Source organism: Fusarium solani, assembly GCF_023522795.1.
Source record: "Fusarium solani strain SB1 chromosome Unknown bctg00000001, whole genome shotgun sequence".
Lineage (NCBI taxonomy): Eukaryota > Fungi > Ascomycota > Sordariomycetes > Hypocreales > Nectriaceae > Fusarium > Fusarium solani.
In genome coordinates, this window is record NW_027072156.1 from 3,719,820 (window position 1) to 3,737,954 (window position 18,135).

Below are 18,135 nucleotides of genomic sequence, written 5' to 3' on the forward strand. Positions count from 1 at the left end.
AATCATGACGGGAGCGTTCCCGAGTTCATGGCTTCGGAACATTTGCATCAGAGTTATCAACATGTGTAATTACCCCTTAAAACATCAATTACTTTTATCAAGTTGGAATATTACCTGTCTAACATCCATTCTATGCCCAGCCAATACAATGCTTTCTTTCTTTTTTGACACAATCAACAGATAAACCAAACGCCTTCAACTCCATAATATGCTGCTTCCAATGCTTCTCGGCCTCTCTCCGACACTCCCTCCAGTCTAAGCGTTAACCTCGGCGAACCACGTCCGAAGCAGTCCAGCCAAAGCGCTGGGCAGTTCCTCGAGGTGATGAACAATGAGATAATACTGGAAGGGGAACGTGTCCAGGTACCGCTCAATCACCACCCTGCTCTCGCCGCCGTCGCGCACAAACTTGGCCTCCTTGAGCTCGAGCACGCTGTCACCCTTCTTCTTGCCCGTGTCGTCCATGATGATGAAGACGATCATGATGCGCTCCTCCATCGCCTCGCGCAGCAGCCTCCGGATGCCCTCGTGAGCTGAAGACGGCGTCAGACCGTCAGACAGGATCAGAGCTAGTTGCCACAGGTCCGAGCCGCCGCCTCCCTGCTGCCGCGCCAGCCTGAACGTCTCGATGGTACGCTGGATCAGGAGCGCAATGTCGGTGCGGTCCTGAGAGAAGTTGAACTTTTGCAGAACCTTGGCTCCCGCGTCCGAGGCGAACGGCTCCGTCAGGCCGTGCGCCGTGAAGACGTCGCTGCCGAAGCCCATAACGCCCACCTGGCCGGCCTCGAGCATTGTGAGCGATCGCGACACCATTACTAGAGATTCCATTGCCAAAGTGCCCGAGGACGATTCACCCATACTCTTACTGTCGTCGACGCAGAGCAGAATCTGGTAAGTGCGCTTTGTGGGGATGCTTCGTCGCATCCAGATCTTGTCTCGCTTGTAACTTGATGCAATGTAAGGGATGATGCGCTTGATGTTGAGCCGCTTGCCAGTGCGGAACGCTCCTGAGAGCTTGGTCGACTGTGATGGTGTGAGGATGAGTCGTAGCTGAGATGTCAAGGCCAGAGAAAGAGAGTGAGTCTTGGTCTGGAACTCGGTCCACTGGTGCATAGATTCACCAAAGTCTCGGAGTGGTCGCTCTTCGTCCGAGATATGCGTTGTGGAGAGTTGTGTGGATGTCTCCTGGATCTCAACTTCATCTTCATCCTCTTCTGCCAGCTGCGCTTCTTGCTCTTCCGGTTCGAGCTCACGGTTATAGTTGCCCTGTCGTGTCTTGACTCCAGAACGTGTGTCATCCTGGTCCTTGTCTTGGTCTTGCTTGTTCGCATCCGGCGCTTCAGCTGAATCAGTCGTGTCCATTTTGTCGGGGTCCTGCTCGGGCTCTTCCTCCTTGTCCTCGTCCATCAAGCGGCTCGTAGGATCCTGCTTTTCCTCATCGATGGCCATGGACTCATCGATGGGCTGGACCTGATCATCATCTGCTGTTCCCATAGCTTGTGTGTCCGCGGCAGTGTTGTCATCCTGGAGGTGCTGGAACTCTCGTCGACTCTGATCAGCGTTGGGGTCCTGAGGTGCATTCTGCTCGTCCTTTTCTGTAGGCTCGGCATCCTTGATATCCTCTTGCTGTCGATGCCATCGCTCGAGAGCATCGCCGAGCTTCTTAAACGGATCGCTACGTGCCGACTCGTCCTTCTCTTGCTCTTGCTCAGCTCGGTCCAGGACTTCCTTTGACCGTGACATTGCACCCTTGTTTCCTGCGCTAGTGTCTTGATCCGCGGCAGCCTCTCCCATCTCGCCATCTTCTTGCTGGGCCGCGTTGTTCTGGAAGTTGTCGTCAACGTCCATCGACTCGGCATTTTGGTCTTGCCCGGAGCTCTTGACGTCGCTCGGCGCCGCGTTGTCAGCGTCGGCCGTAGAGTTGTCCTTGGGCGGCTGAGTCTGGTCCGTGGCCTCTTCCTGCTCTTCAGCCTTCTCTTCTTCCTCTGGCTGAACATCTTCTTGCACTTCATCATTACCGCCAACCTTCTCCTCGGGTGTCTCTTCTTCTTCTTCCTTAACCTCAGCCTCATCTCCGGCTTCCTCCTGGAGCTGAGCTTGGGCAGCAGCGTCATCTGCCTCATCCTCCTCATTGTCACCCATCTCCTGGTCCTCGGGCTCTTGCTTCTCCTCTTCAATGTCAGACAACGCATCGAGGTCGTCGCTGTCTGAGGCTGACTCGTGCTCATCGTTGAGGTCCAGCTCCATGTCCTCAGGAAGAGCCAGGGTGTCGTTCTCCTGGGCAGTCTGGTCCTGCTTGTTCATCTCCTCCTGAGTCTTAACGTCCTCTTCTTCGGCGCCAGCCTCTTCGGCATCTTGCTCGCCAGAATCGTCCGCCTCAGGCTCCTCTTCGCCCTCTTGCTTCTTGGCGTCTTCATCAGCAGCCATCTGTTCATCATCCTTCTTCTGGCCCTTGGCCTTCTCTCCTTGCTGATCCTTCTCGGCCTTTTCTTCATCATCTCCGTCCCACATCTTCTCGTCGACAGCTGTGGGATCGAGATCATCAACGTCGCCAGCCTCTTCATCCATTTCATTCTCCTCCTCTTCCTCATCTCCGTTCTTGGAACCTTCTTCGTCATCTTCAGCTCCATCAACGCTACCCATTTCTCCCTCCAGTTCTTCATCTGCCATGTCCACAGCATCCTTCTCGTCTTCCATTTCGCCATTCTCCTCCTTGTTGGCTTCTTGAGCAAGTTCAGATAGGTCTTCATCAGGCTGGATATCCTTGCTGATGTCTTCAGCACCTTCTCCGTCGCCAAGACCAGTTCCAGACTCCACCTTGCCGGATTCGCCTGAAGTTTCGTCTGACTTCTCATGAGGTGTACAGAATCCTTGAGACGCGATCTGAGTAAAGGCCTTTGTCATATTGTAGGCCATGTATGCCACCGCGCCGTGGAGGTCGACAACTTGCACCAGGGACTGCTGGCAAAATTCAACATACTCGATCAAGATTGGGCTTGCGATAGCCATGAGACTCATGGCTGCTTGGCTCAAGTGCTTTTGGCTCATGTCGATGTGTTGCATCATCTCGATACAGCTGGAAACGCTTCTCTCGACTTCTCCAATGCGCAGCTTCTTGAAGAGATTCGCAAACCCATCGGTGTGGGCGGTGAGCCAGGCGGGTTCATCCTCCTTTCTGGGGATTGATCGGGCAGCCTTCTGTGCAGTCTCGATAGCGACTAGTATCTTGTCGCAAAGTGTCGAAATAGCATTGGCAAAGGTCGCAACCTCCACATCGTTGGCTGCGAAGTTGACATTCTCCTCGGTGGCTCTGGTCCAGCCGTTGAGTTGCATGAATATAAAAGAGAGCTTGGGTTCCTCCGAGATCAGCTCCTCAATGACACCCCGGAAACTGGCGAGTTCATTAGAGAAGCTTGTCTCGGCCTGCACGACTGCCTCGGAGGAAAGACGCTCTGGAAGTTTGCTGAAGCTCAAGGTGGAGGTCTGGAGTGACTCGAATCGTCCATACCACGACTTCAACTGCTCAAGAGCTCGAACATGCTTCGATTGTCCCAGCTTCTCGTGGATTTCGGTCAAGCGAATCGAGAACTGGAGGATGTGAACCAACCAAGGGAGGAGCTGAGTCCAGTTGGACTTCGTGGTTTTCTTGGTCAGAGTGTTGTTGTCTTGGACGCGACCCAGGTTATTGAACTGGTCCGTCGATTTCTTGAGCGACAACAAAGAAGATGCCCCGGCCGAAATGAAGTTTCTCTGGCTTAGAAGGAAGTCAAGCATGCCTTCGACAAAACCAATACTTCGTCCAACCTCGGCGCCTGTAAGGTCCTCCGAGTGGTCTCTGGCGGCAGCCCTGGCTTTCGGGGCAAGATCCAGAATCTTGTGCAGGTGGTAATCAATTGCTTCCTCGGTCTTGTTGTCCCAAAGCTGCACGGGCTGGATTCTCGAGAGGACAAGAGATAGCGAATCCTGCTGGGCCAGCTTGTCCTGTCCTAGGTTGTACTTTAGGCCCATCTGACGAAGGTCTCGCAACGTGTCCGCAAACAGCTTTCGCTTTCTTGTCTTGAGGTGCTTGACCTGATCCTTGTTCTCGTCAGTCAAGAACGGCGGCGTTTCCTTGCGAAGCTCAGCCATAGACTCGTTGAGGCTGGAGATGAACTCGTCCACGATCTGGGGCACTCCGCTGATCATCTCTGGAGTACGAGAGATCTTCCGCATCACAGAGACCGTCTTGGAAACATTGGCAAGCCGCTTGTGACCAGTAATCCACCCGGGCATCGTGTTGCTAAGATGGGAGAATGCTTGCGGGGGTACAGCAGCAGGCTCAGCACTTCCTTCAGGTCGCTCTGCGCGAAGCACATCTTGGTCAGGAAGACCCTGCTCGATGATGTGCTTTGCCTCCTGACCCAAGACGCCGCGGAACTTCCTCACAAGTCTAAAGAGTTTCTGGTGAGACTTGCGAGCGCTTTCTCGGAGGGCGTTGATGTTTGTATCCTTCCAGCTCGCCATGAGCAGGACGTCCTTCATCTTCTTCTCAATGGGAAGGCGTCCCCTCTGGATTGTTTCACCCATTACCTTCTCGTATCGTGAGTAGTACTGGATAAAGTTGGACAGCGAGTGAAGGATGACCTCAAGCATCGGGTAATCCTTGATGAGAAGCTTCAGGTGGCTCTGGAGCTGTCTGAGAAGGGCTAGACGAGCTCCATATTGACCAACGATCGCCGTCGAGAAGTACATCTCCAAGCTCTGAATGAGAGAACCGGCGTATTCACACATCTCATCCGGTACGTCAACCAGGGAGAGGGGAACAGCAATAACAACCTGGTAAGCCACAAACCACCATGAAAAGGCGTCATCCTGGCATTTCTTCTCCTCCATATCAAAGAGGTTGGCCCAGGTGGAAAGTTCAAGCCTTCGCCAGCGGATAACCGTCTCGGTCAGGAGGTTGTGCAAAGTAAGAACGCCATGCACCTTACTCGCCCAGCCTCCAAACTGCCACTCGTAGACATGACCATGGAGGTATTCCACCTTAGGCAGGATCTTGGCGAGGGGCTCAGTATGAACAAGCTCGAGAACCTTGTCGCAGGCCTGGATAACATCGGCCAATGGTTGCATGTGTCCAATCTCATCTACTAGCTGGAGCTCGCGGAACCTGCCCTTGATCTTGTGGATGAGATTGACAAGCTGGCGGGCCTCAGGAACGTTTGCATCCATGTAGAAGTTGTAAGACTTGTCCACCATGGATGAAGCCAGAGAATCAAGTTTTTCGTTCAAGATGAGCATAGTGCCAGCCAGCATCTTGCTTGTCAGGCTACGGTCGATATTCTTGTGGTCGATGGTTTCAGATGTGACCCTGTCGCCCACAGATTGGCAAACCTCCTTGAGAGCTGCCGAGAACTCCTGTCGATCAAGGAATATGTTTCTGTGGAGTTGTGCGACCCGCAACGACTGATCGCGAACCTCATCTCGTTTCTTGGCAGGAGGACCATTGGGAGCATCCTCGTTATCGAAGCTAGGGAACAGCTCATTGAACTCTTCAGCGTCGAGCTCTTCCTCGTCTTCTAGAGCACCTCGGAAGCGGTAGAGACTGCCCTTGGCTGCCTCTTCTTTGCGGTCCGCTTCGAGTCGCTTGTTCCATTCGTCGTAGAAGTTGTGGAAGCTTTGGAAGACCAGCTCGCGGGCATGAGGCTGGACGTTTTCGATGCCCTCGACACTGACGGCCGTGCCCATGTAGGTAAGAAACTCGAAACTCCTTGATGAGAAGTCGCCACTAGTTTGGTTCCACATACTTCCGCCGAAGAATGGCGCGAGCTCCAAAAGTTGTTGGGAAGCTGGTGCCAGTTGACGAGCCGAAGCAGCCTCACAGAGTGAAAGGCCAACCATGAGGCATCGCAACAGATTCGACGTAGGTCGAGTCATATCCTGATACGCCTCGAAGCGGGCTGAGAGTCGGTCCAGAAGTCTAAGAACGTTTTCTCTAACAAGGTGCAACTCCTCGGCTGCTTGAAGAGGATTTGTATCCAGAACCTGCAGAGCAGAAGACAACGCAGGACCAGCGATGGCCTTCAAAACATTGGAGAACTCAGCATGGAGCCCGCTGAGCTCGGATTTCTCAGGTCTGTAAATAGGTCGAACCTCCTCGGGCAGCGGACCCAAGGCAGCTGCTTCTTGCTCCAGCAAGCGAATGCGCTCATTTGTGTCTTGCCCAGTAAACAGCCTCTCAAACGACCGCTGCGTATCCGTACGGTCTTGGAGAAGGGCATGTAGTTCCTGGAGAAACTCGCGCTCCATCTTTGGGCGGCTTTGGGGGTCAAACACACGGTCTGGGACATACAGCTTGACGGTTCCAATGCTGAAGTGAATCCATGCAAATGCCGAGAGGTAGGCTTCTCGTTGAGCATCTTGCTTTGAGGCGGCCAGAGCCTTCAGAACAGGAACAAAGTGCTCGGTGACAATCTGCTTGAAATGCTCCGGCTCAATGCTCGAGGCAAGACCATTGAAATGGTCAAGGTTGGTTGATGCATTGTCTGAGCCTTGAGAAACCAACTCAACAACTTGAATGACAGCGTCCTTGAGGTGCTGGCCATGGGCGCCAAAGACTTCAAGAACAAGCTTGAGGAGAACGCCGTTCAGTCTTGACAGGGGGTTAATCATTAGGTCAGCACTCAGGTTTGCAAGTTGACGTCCAACGATTGGAAGTTCGGCCTCCAGCAAGGCCAGGGAGCCAAGGTTGACGGATCCCAGACTCTGCATCTTGAACCAAAATGAAGTCGCAAACTTGCCATCCCAAGAGAACTGGTTCTGGTATACCAGGTTCTCCACAGACTGCAGAAGTGCTGCCTGAAGATCAGAGCTGGCAAACAGCATGCCAGATCTTGTCGGCACATCGGACAACACTTGGAGTTCCTGGGTGAAAGGCATAGGCTCAGTGCCTGAGGTCAAAGACTGAAGCATTGACACCTGTCGGAGTGTTTCAAACTCCTCAGCTAGGAAGGGCTTCAACTCGACCTCATCGGATCCAATTCGGGCTTCAAGAGACTGAATTTCGGCGGTGAGATCTTGGAGAAGCCCATCGGCGTTTGGAACTTCACCCCTGAGAATTCCAGAGGCCTTCTCGAGAGTGACCATTGCCTTGGACAGATCAGGAATTGATGCGCCAGCCTTCCATCGCAGAGCGTCAAACCTGGTACCGAGCTTCTCCAGCTCCAGTGTTCGGTCCAGAATTTCCTTTGTGGGCAGAGGAGTTGGTCGGAAAACATGCCAGAGCAACTCCATGCTCAACCCAGTGGACAGCTTGAAGCCGGCAGTAAAGTCCTTACCCAGGCGGTCGAGAAGGTGAACAACAAAGTCTCGCTCTTGGGTACCGTCCAAGGCGTCAAGGTGCTTCTGCAGAAAGTTCGCGCCCTGAGCAAGATGTGCCTGGAACTTGGCCTCATCAAAGTCGGTCTCTGTAGCAAGCTTGACGGTTCGCTCAAGGTAGCGCAAGGCACCTCTAAGTATCTGCACTCGTTCCGCCCACAAGTCGGCCGATTCAAACCCAAAGCCAAGCCATGTCTTTGCCGCGTTGATCGTGGATGTCAAGAATGAAGCAAGCTTGACAGTAGAATCCTTGGACACAGCCGCCACGCGGTCACTTACGAGACCGCTGCAGTCGGTTGAGAGAGGTCAACTTGTTCACTTGAGCCTGGCGACGCTGGTCCTCAATGGAGTTTTGCAGGTTGTACAGATCTTGATAAAACTCGAGGCCTGCACCGAGCCATCTTGCTTGGTTCTGGACAGGGAGAAGCTGAGTAACCGGAAAGTTGTTGAGAGGGTGCAGTGGCTGGGCGGAAGTGAGTCCGGCAGGGACAGGGAGGGAATTGTACAATTGGGAGATGGCATTAACACCATCAGCCCCGTTCGTTGAGTGGAGGAAGTCCAACAATTCTCCCACGCTCTTGGTCATTGTAGTCTTGTCGGAATCGCTGCTCGGTAGAGTATTGGCGAAGCGAGGAAGTAAAGACACATCATTGATTGAAAGAGCCTCAAGAGCAGAGTTGACGACCTTGGTATCTTCAGGCACTGAGTCGGCAATCTGTTGAGACATGCCGTATCGCTGGAGACTGCTCTCAACTCCTATGACCCTGCTGTAACAAGGAGCACGCTCAGGAGGCGGAGTATGAATGTGAATCTCCACGGCACGGTTCCTCATCGCACGCGACAGCTCGCCGTATCGAGGATCCATTGTCAAGAAGATACGGAAGTCGGGATGAGGCTTGACGACCCTGGGCTCTCCACCAGGACCACAGTGTTCGTTGATGCTCAAGAAACCATTAGGCTCAAGAAGGGAGTTCAGTCGGTCCAGAACAGAGGCATTGCACATGTTCGCATTGTCGAGAACAAGCCACTGACCCATCTGCAGAGCCTTAACGATGACTCCGTCCAGCCATTCGAAGCGCGGGTTCTCCAGCACCAAGGGGCCCTGAAGGAGAAGCAGCGTCTTGGAGAGTGCTGTTGCTACTTCAGAGTCCGAGGGAATACTTGCGAGAAGAGATTCGATGCAGCGTTGGATGGTGGGGAGAGAGTCCACTTCGCCGGCGAACCCATCAAGCAAGTGAAGGAGATGGAGAGCATCTTCGGGGACTTCTCCAGGCACAGCTGACATGATGGAGTTTTGCAGATCCTGCTGGACGACTCGAAGCGCGGCGTTGACCTCTCGCAGAGGATCGGCCTGCTCGAAGCCACCAACAAGATCCATGGTGTCAATGTCAGCGTTCATGGGGAACACAACAAGGGACTTGCCAGCCAAGGCAGCAACATGTTCCAGGAGCACAGACTTTCCATAGCCAGAGGGACTGCTCAGAATGCAGGGAATGTTCTGCTTGACGCAAATCATGAGAGACTCTAGCTCTGAGAGACGAGGAACGATGTTGATGTTGGGAAGTCGCTCAGGCTGCGAATTAGGATGCCTGTCGAGAAGAGCAAGGCCCACCTGGCCAAACATCGGGTTGATGTCGTGGTATAGGCTGTGTTGCCGCGGCGAAGCACCGGAGATGAGTGTGAAGAGCTTGTTTACTTCTTCACGATCCCGCTCAGATCGGAAACGTTGTCTAACAATAATGTCGAGGAAGTCTTCAGCCTGAGCATTGTGAAGGAGAGGGTCGGATGAATTGAGGAGCTTCAACCAGCGGAGAACGTCACGCAAGTTGAACTCCCACGGGCTGCCCTGTGAACCAAAGGCCTTCTCAACAGCAAGCTTGTGCTCAAGCTGAGACACAAACTGGATCAGCTGGCTGATCACCGGGGCCGAGATATTGGGATAGTTGTGCGCGGCAATCAGATTCAGATCATCGTCCGAGAAGACATCAGCGTACACGACAATGAAACGATTCACAAAGGAGCTGGGCAGACCCTTTCGGCCACCACCTTGGTGGTGAGGGTTCTGAGCTGCGAACAAGCGGAAGTCTGGGTGACGCTTGAAAACTTGGTCTAGTTCCGAGATGTAAACTTCACCTCGGTGATCAAGACAAGCGTTCAATCCTTCCAGAACTGACTGGGAGGCAAGGTTCATCTCATCCAGAAGTACCCACTCGCCCTTTTGCATAGCTTGGAGGAATGGCGCGTCTCTCCAGGCAAAGTTACCAGCCTCGGCACCTTCAACGGGCACATCAGTACCAAACAGGTCCATCAGATCAGTCTGGTCAGAAAGGTTGATTCTCGTGAGGGGCTGGCCGCATGCTTGCGACAGGGCAGCAACAAGGGTTGTCTTTCCGACACCAGGGCTTCCTTCGAGAAGAATTGGCTTTTGCATCTGAAGTGCTCGAAGAACTCGCATCGCGTTCAGACGAGTAGTAGGTGCATGGAAAGCGAAACCAGGATCAGCCACGCCCACAGAGGAACGGGGGATGCTGAAATGTCCGATTGTCAAAGACTGCTCGTTCATCGACAACTCTGGGTGTGTCTCGTAGACGAATGACACATCCTTTCCAATGAGTTCACTCAGCTTGTCGAGGCAGCTTTGCCGCTGCTGGTTGATCGACTTGGGGTCGGTGGCCAGCAGAGCAGAAGGGTTGGCGCCAATGCTGTCGATGAAAATGGTTGAGGCACCATGTACCAGAGAGACAATGGGTTCATCAGACTGGAAGTTGTTGATGAACTGAACCCAAACGAGGATCTCTCTGACAGAGAATGGGGCGGTAGCCATTGATCTGAATGTGTCTCCAAACCAGGCAGCAAACTTGACGATAACCTCAACCAGTTGCTTGGAGTCACCCACGAGCTTCGTCTTGACAATCTCATAGATATCTTCGCTCTGTGACAACGCAGGAACCCAGATTTCAGTAAATCGGTTTCGCAGCGCGGGAGACAGTTCCTTCTTTCCGAAATCACCACCAGGGTTCATCGTGGCGAAAAATTGGAAGCCATCAGCTCCAACGACGAACGAGTTGTCAATTCCCTTCTCTGCGAGCAAAAGAGTTCTTGATGGTTCGAGCACAGAGTTGAGACGCTCCAGGACTGAATCATCGGCAAGGGAGATTTCATCGAGGAGGAAGAAATGGCCTTCCCTCATGGATTCCACAAGACTGCCATCTGCCCACTCGAACAAGGCCTTGCTTCGTGTCTCGTTGCTGCTTATCCGCTCTCGGATCTCGGACGGAACCTTGTCGCTGGTCGATGAATCCAGGGTGTTGTATCGCTCGAGACGTTCCTCAACCGAGCCAGACACATCTAGACCAAGAGTCTGCAGAACCATCTTCAAGTCAACGTCCAGAGCGTCGACGATGGCACCTCGGTTGCGAACGGGTCTCTGGGAACCGATCAAATCACCCGTCTCAGTGTTTTGGTGGGCGTTGACAATGTGAAGTTCCTTCTTCAATGCCTCAGCCAACAATTGGACAACTGTTGTCTTTCCGCAACCAGTTTCACCAACCAACAGAACGGGTTCGTTGTTGCGCAACGCTCGGGCAACGAGCACGTAGAGTCGACGCATCGCATGAGTCCACACCACGCCCTGACTGTTATCCTTTCGGCTAATTCCTTTGAGCTCTGGGGCGGTGGTAGCGGAGTACAGGTCTTGAGGATCAATCTTGACTTTGAAGACCTTCTCGATGACTTCCTTGACTGCGATGCGCTCCTCCTGGTTGCGGACCCTTTCCGCCAGCAGCATGAATCCATGAGCAGCGATTTCTTCACGTGTATCGGCATCTCGCAATGCCCAGCGGAACAAGTCTCGGAGAGTGGCAAAACTGTCCTTCTGCTCGAATAGTCGGCTCGTTTGTCGAAGCCGGGACAGCTCCTTGTATACGGTCACAATTCTTCGACAATCTGGGGGTGAAGTGTTGCGGCTTCGCTGCTGGAGAATAAACTCCAGCTCATCTTCAGGAATGTCGTCGAAGTGAAGCTCCAAGAATCGGTTTCGGAATGCTCTTGACAGAACCTTTCGGCCGCCATAGAGGCCAGGAGGGTTCTGAGTTGCAAAAAGGATAAAGTTTTCGTGAGGTCTGACGACTTCCTGTGTCTCGGGAATCAAGAGCTCTCGGTTGTCGTCAAGTAGGCGGTTCAGGGCCTCCAGAACATCAGTCGGTGCCAGGTTCAGTTCGTCGAGCACGATCCAGTGGCCTTGGCGCATGGCTTGCACCAAGATACCTTCCTGGAATCGCAGCTTTCCGTCGGCTCCAGAGATGTAGGTGCCCAGATACTCCTGAAGATCGGTGTGCTCGTGGTTGTTGATACGCACAAACTTGTTACCAGTGAAATTTGCGAGATACTCAATCATACTTGTCTTTCCGGCTGACGTAGGACCTTGAATGAGGATGGGGAAGCGCCTTGTAGAAGTAGCTCGGACAAGGTTAAGAAGGTTGCGTTCCACATAGGGGGTGATAATGTAGTCATCTCGTTCAATAGGAGTCTCGTTGCCCTGGAATAGCCAGTACTGTCGGTCTCGGCTCTTGTTCTTGAACCGGACATACTGCTTGCCGTCGTTGGGGTGCTTCGGCGCTTGAGAGAGTAGTGACTGCGAATTTCCGTGTCGTTCAAAGAGGTGATGGGATATTAGGGGCACAAGCATCTTCTCGGAATCTCGATCCAGGAGCGTCAGAAATCCCATAGAGAAGCCTTCGTAAAGGGCCCTGCGCACACCGTAGTAGGGTGCGATGGTGTTCACGTAACTCAAGACCCGAGTGAGGGTTCGAAGACTGAAATGGGGCACTTCATTCGCTCCATCAACGAGTCTCTTCTCCTCAGCCAAGCGCTTCGTGTTGAGATAGAGTCGCGCAATATCATCGGCTGCCTGGTCGTTTTTACTGCTGCTGCCGCCGAGATAGGTCTTGATAATTGTAAGGAGGTCTTTCAAATCCTTGTCTGGACTCGAAACATAAACTTCAGTAAATCTTGATCTGATGCCAACCGGAAGATCGCGTTTTCCGATATCGGTTGCCGGGTTCATCGCGCCAAAGATTCGGAAGTTAGGGTGTGCTTCAATCTTCTCGATCTCGCCAGTCTCTGAGAGCAGGATGGAAGGCCTCTCATCAGGTCCAGTCAACAAATCTGCAATGCTCTCGAGAGTATCCGGTGAGGCCAGGTTGATCTCATCAAGAAGAACCCAGTCACCATTGCGAACAGCCTTGACCAAGTTACCCTCCATGAAAGAGAAGGCGAAACTGCCAGAGCCCCCTGAGATCTGGACGTCAAACTGCTCGAGGTTGCGAGCAAAGGTGTCCCATCGCGGTTGAAGATCACGAAGTGTTTGCAGCTTTGACTGCGTCTTTCGACGTTTCGTCGGCTGCTCGTCACCATTTCGTGTCTCTGATTGCTGAGCATGCACCCGCTCGAGTTCGGTAACGATCTTGTTGAACATCTTTGGAGCTTCCTTCCACAGTTTTGACACTCTTGACCATTGTCCCTTGGCGAAGCACTTGCCGACCTGCTCGAGATACTTTTGGTTCTTGGATGCAGAGATGCCAGTTGCAGAGAAGAGATCCTCGAACTCTTCCTTCAGCGGCATAGCCAATGTCCGTGTGTTGACAGGCTTGAAACCACCCAGGAGATCGCCGACCTCGCTCTGCTGGGAAAGGTTGACAGCGATCAGCTTATGTCCAAGAGACTCAGCCAACTGCTGCACAACTGTGGTCTTTCCGATACCAGTTTCTCCCACGAGAAGGACTGGCTCGTTCAACTTGACGGCCACAGCGATTTGCTCCAGTAGCTTCTTAGCGTGTGCTGTGCTAGCGAATGGTCGTTTTGACTTTTGGACACGGTTAGAGTGCTTCTTCTTCCGCAGCACAGCTCGGCCGATGCTGAACTGGTTGTCGCTCTCTTCCAAAGGGGGTATATTGGCAGTGATGTAGTGTTCTGCCCGTTCTTTGGAGAGGTGCATCTCCTCGGCAATCGCAAAGATGAGCTGCTTGCCTAACTCTTGATCTGGGCAACTTCCCACAAAGCAGTCCACAGCTTCCATGAACATCCAGTCTCGGGTTGTCTCACTGATGGGTTCGTCTCCGGTTTTTGAACCGGCAGCAACCAGACATTCCCGAAGTCTACGACACCACTTGAGTAGATCTCGTAGTGTCATCTGGCGATCCATGACGTTGCGGCCTCGGGATAGCGCTCCGGGGGTGCTGCTGAGCCGGGAGAGCCGGTTGTAGACTGCCAGGATTCCAGGAATAAACTTTCTGAGAATAGGATGTGTTTGAACAACCACGTCCTCGAGCTCGGATGCTGCAAGAGGCTGAGTCCCCAGGGTCTGCCAGAAGCGGATTCCAACGAGGCTCGGCAGGTTTTCCCGCCCATTCATGCCTCGCGATGTTCGGACGGTTGCAAAAAGTCGGAAACTGCTGGCTGCTTGTATCCTCTCTCCTCGGCTGGGGATAAGTAGTTCTTTTCGCTCGATCAGGGGAAGCAGTGTGCTCAGAACTTCGGTAGGAGCTCGGTCGAGATCTTCCACCAGCACCCATCGTCCTTCCCGGACGGCTGTCGTAAGTACACCAGGGCGCCATTGAAAGCTTCCGGGTTTTGAGTCTGTCGAGTATAGGCCGATAAGCATCTTCGCATCGGTCTGTTCGTTGAGATGCAGTGTCACCATATTGGAGTACATGCCAAGCTGCTTGGCCAGCTCATGGACCAAGGCGGTCTTTCCGACACCAGGAAGACCATATAGCAGCACTGGGTCAGACTCGCGAAGCATGCTGGCTAATCGCTCCAAATTAGAGACAGTCGTGGGGGTAAGGACGAGATTCGATGACTCCCCGGCCGGGCCCAGGGGTCGGGGCAAGATGACATTGCCGTAGGAGACAACGTAAGGAGTGAGAGCTTGCAAGCACGGGGAGTCATTTTCGTCGGCCTCGTGCGCTGCTTGTATTTCTTGGCGCAGAGTGATGACGAATTTTACTCGAGACTGTTCGTACAACGATAGGAACCCATAGTCAATCGATCTACCATCAAAGTCTGCGAGAATAGCCTCGTTCTTGCCAATGTGCTCCTGGATGAGAGACTCGAGCTTCCAGTCGGATCCGTGGAGGAGCTGGATGAAAATCCTTGTAGCAAGGTACCGAACGGCTATGCTATCATGCTTGAACAAGGTCTGCATGAGAGCGGGAGAGGTCAGGGGTCCAAAGTTTCGAGGGTCGAAGCTGATGAGTCTCCATGCCACCAGGAGGCTCTGTAGTAAAGATTCTTCATCCTGGGGCATGGCATCTTGGTTGAGCCTCAGGGGCGGGAGGCGAAGCGAGGGTGAATTAGTCGGCTTTTCAGACGACGAGTGTTCGAAAAAGGTTGAAAGATAAGGGGCAAAAGGCAAAATGCGTGCCAGAGCTGAATAGATTCGTATCCGCTGTCGCTCGTTTCCGGGGTTGAGAATCCATCGTGAGCAAATGTCTGCAAAGACATGCTCAAAGTGTGCAAAGACGCGCTCTGTAAGTGGCGGGCAGAGAGCAGCCTCTGCCACAGCGTCGAGCAGCTTCGTCGAGGTCTGGTCCTGGATGAGGGCCAGTAATTCTGAGGGCAGATGTTCCAGTACAGCCGCGTCCGCAAGGAGCGACCTCCTCTGCCGCGAGACGTCAATCATTGCCATGATTGCGCTCGTGTTTGACGATTCTTGCTCTCGATGCTGGTGCCTCTCTCAATTCACAAGCAGGCAAGCTCTCCTAGACTTTTTTTTTTCTGTTATCTTATCTCGGTAAAAAGGTGCCATGAAATTCCGGGCCAATCAAGGGGGCGCTATTCCGTTTTTGTCAGGACCCTGACTTCAGTTGACACCTCTTCAACTTTTTGAGGCTGAATAGGTAGGTAGGTACCTAACTACCTAGGTATAAGGCAAAGATGTGCCCGGAGCTGTTTTAACCAAGGGAGATATGTTTCAAGTTACAGTATACCTGTATTTGAGAGTGACTCTGATATTGAGCCTGTGCTTGACTTTCCCAGGGAGGTGCTGTATGAAAGATTCAAGTGCCCTCGCCACAATGGTATTGAAACAGTATGTAATTGAGAAGTACTGTATTTAGAATACTTACAGAAAAAATACAAAGATTCAATATTCAATATCTATGTTCCTCAGCAATTGTACAGTCCTAATACTGCCGACGTTGAATTCATCCCACATTCAAGAACAAATGCACGGACCATCAAACCACGTGACCCAACCGCTAGCCCGCCGGCCCATCGAGAGAGCTACGAAAAACTTCAAGACGCTCCCTCAGACGCCCGCACGCGACGACTCCCGACCCTCGAATTGAGCCAACCCCCAGCCCAATCCTCCAACACAATGGCCATGTCTTGCCGGTACGCCGCCCAGAGCTGTGCTCGCCAGCTCCGATCCGCCCGCGCCGCCCGGGCACCCGCACAGCTCCTCCGCGCCTCGGCGTCCTCGAGGAGGTGGAACTCGACCGAGGCGGCCCCCTCCAACCCCAAGATCGAAGCCATTGTCGACCAGATCAGCCAGCTGACCCTCCTGGAGACTGCCGATCTCGTTTCAAGCCTCAAGGTAGGCCTCCTCGCTCAATTGGCTCTCTCCAATGGCCCCCCTCCAATATCACCCCGCTGACCTGGTATACCCTCATATAGACCAAGCTCAACATCCCCGATATGCCCATAGGCGGGTTCGCCGCCGCCGCTCCCGCTGCTGCTGCCCCTGCTGCCGAGGAGGCCGAGGAGGCTGCCCCCGCCGCCGCCGAGAAGACGCTCTTCACGCTGAAGCTCCAAGGGTTCGAGACCGCCTCCAAGGCCAAGGTCATCAAGGAGGTCAAGAACATGCTCGGCCTGAGCTTGGTGGACAGCAAGAAGTTTGTCGAGAGCGCGCCCAAGATGATGAAGGAGAACGTGCCCAAGGAGGACGCCGAGAAGATCATCTCGGCCATGAAGGAGCTGGGCGCCACCGTGGTGATGGAGTAAGGCGGCTTCGCTCTGGGGCGACGAAACTAGCGACTTGGCACGATAGATGGCTGGATTGCATGTACAAAACATCTGTACTAGTATCTAACAACATTTACCCTCTTCAAAAAGACTCATGGGGGGTGCTCTTCAAATCACAGGGTGTTCCAGGGTAGTTGAGTTGGGGCGATGTGTATATGATGTATGAAAGGCTCCATGATAAAGACTTCATGATGAAGACTATAAGGAAACTAGAGTAGCCTAGTTGAATAACACCAATAATGGTACACTTTTTCAGAAACCAACCTCTCTCAAATATTGGTCCAAGTCACCATCCCACCAAACCATTACCAAAACGACGGGTATCGATGATTTTTCGTTCAGTACCTCGATGCAAACCCCAATCCAAACGCCGTCCAAATGCCAATATGAGATGTATGATTAACGTTTCAGTCAGTGACGGTTGCCATTCGCCGCTCGTTGGTGTTGACAACCCGGCTGCATTTCCATCTCTTTTCGAAAGTCGGCCAGCTCTTCGGTCAGTAACCGGTCGTCGTCCTCGCCAAAGTCGCTCGTGTCCTCCCACAGCCTGTTCATCTCTGCATTCTCAGCCTTGGGGATGGCCCATATGCTTTCTCGCTCACGCTTGTGGCGTTCACGGTCCTCCTCGATCCGCTGCTCGATCTGACGCTTGTCGAGCCGGTGAGGTGCGCTCCGCCGGCCTGGCTTAGGTATGGTCTGCGAGGGAGGCATATCTGTCATCTCGACGTCTCCGTTGGGAGAGGCCAGACCAAGGTCGTCCGCGTTGGTCTCTCGCTCCTTGATGACATCCTCTATCTGGGTGACTGTCTGAGACTCCAAGTATCCCTTGCCTTGGAGGCCTTGTAGAACCTTCCATGGGTGTAAGTCAAGGTCTCTTGAGTAGAAAAATCTGGGGTATTGGGATTGGGATCATGCATGGGTCAGCTCACCTTTCGAACCACTTTGACATTAGCAGCGCCAGACCCATCATCCGGAGCAACGGCATCGACGACACGAATAATATCACGTTGCATCATCCGAATGTAGTCTGTGTGCCCATCGCGCTGCGCCAGGTCTAGAAAGTGCTCGATGAAATACATGATATTGGCGCGAGTGTTCATGTTGTTCTAGCCACCTGGGTCAGCACTGACACCACATAGTGGCTGGATGGTGATACATACCCGTTCGAGCTGCTCAAGGACACAGGAGTGCAAGTCCTCGTCCATGTCCTTGTACTTGAGGGCATATTGGGCAGCTTTTTGGGCGGATGCTACCGAGGCGTTGAGATGCTGAAGCTGCGAGGTGAAGCGCATGCGCACCTCAAAGGGGTCGGCCATGGTGGAGGGTAAGTGGGAGGGCAGCCAGCGGAAGGGATGGGGAGCAATCTCGACGGCAAATCTTAGCGACAGCGTGTGGAGTGTCTCGGAAGTTCGGAAGCTCGGTGACAGCAAACCAAAGGCATGAAGCTGTCACGACCAGGACCTAGCGAGACAAGCTCCAAGGTTCATGGATAGATAGACAGGGCTAGATTGTGACAGCTCTGAAGGGGATTTGTCGATGGAGGTTGGCGGTGGGGCGTTTCTCTTGTCTTGTCTTGTGCCACGTTGTGGCTGTGCTCGGGCTCCATCCTGAGGTGAGCCGTTTGGAGACCTCACCTCACCTCAGCGAACAGGCAAGTACCTACCAACGGGAATAACACGACACGTCTGTCTCACCGTCCCGCATTGTCGGGCGCCATTTTTCTTTCCTTTTCCTCTCAGGCACCTTGACACGACTCGA

The 18,135-nt window shown here is 53.2% G+C and overlaps 3 protein-coding genes across 3 annotated transcripts; 1 reads left to right on the forward strand and 2 right to left on the reverse strand.

Annotated features, from left to right (window-relative positions):
• Window positions 1-255: 255 nt before the first annotated feature.
• MRS44_003259 (uncharacterized protein) lies at window positions 256-15,040 on the reverse strand (the record flags this gene model as incomplete). Its single annotated transcript, XM_065623143.1, has 2 exons — window positions 256-7,639; window positions 7,719-15,040. 2 exons carry the CDS (start codon window positions 15,038-15,040, stop codon window positions 256-258), a joined length of 14,706 nt encoding a protein of 4,901 aa, XP_065479215.1.
• A 388-nt stretch (window positions 15,041-15,428) lies between these two features.
• On the forward strand, window positions 15,429-16,356 carry MRS44_003260 (mitochondrial 54S ribosomal protein bL12m; the record flags this gene model as incomplete). The annotated part of the gene is made up of 3 exons (XM_046273540.2): window positions 15,429-15,442; window positions 15,616-15,949; window positions 16,030-16,356. The coding sequence occupies 3 exons, from the start codon at window positions 15,429-15,431 to the stop codon at window positions 16,354-16,356; spliced, it is 675 nt and encodes a 224-aa protein (XP_046137373.2).
• A 432-nt stretch (window positions 16,357-16,788) lies between these two features.
• MRS44_003261 (uncharacterized protein) lies at window positions 16,789-17,693 on the reverse strand (the record flags this gene model as incomplete). The annotated part of the gene is made up of 3 exons (XM_046268394.2): window positions 16,789-17,226; window positions 17,307-17,483; window positions 17,538-17,693. 3 exons carry the CDS (start codon window positions 17,691-17,693, stop codon window positions 16,789-16,791), a joined length of 771 nt encoding a protein of 256 aa, XP_046137374.1.
• Between the last annotated feature and the right edge of the window lie 442 nt (window positions 17,694-18,135).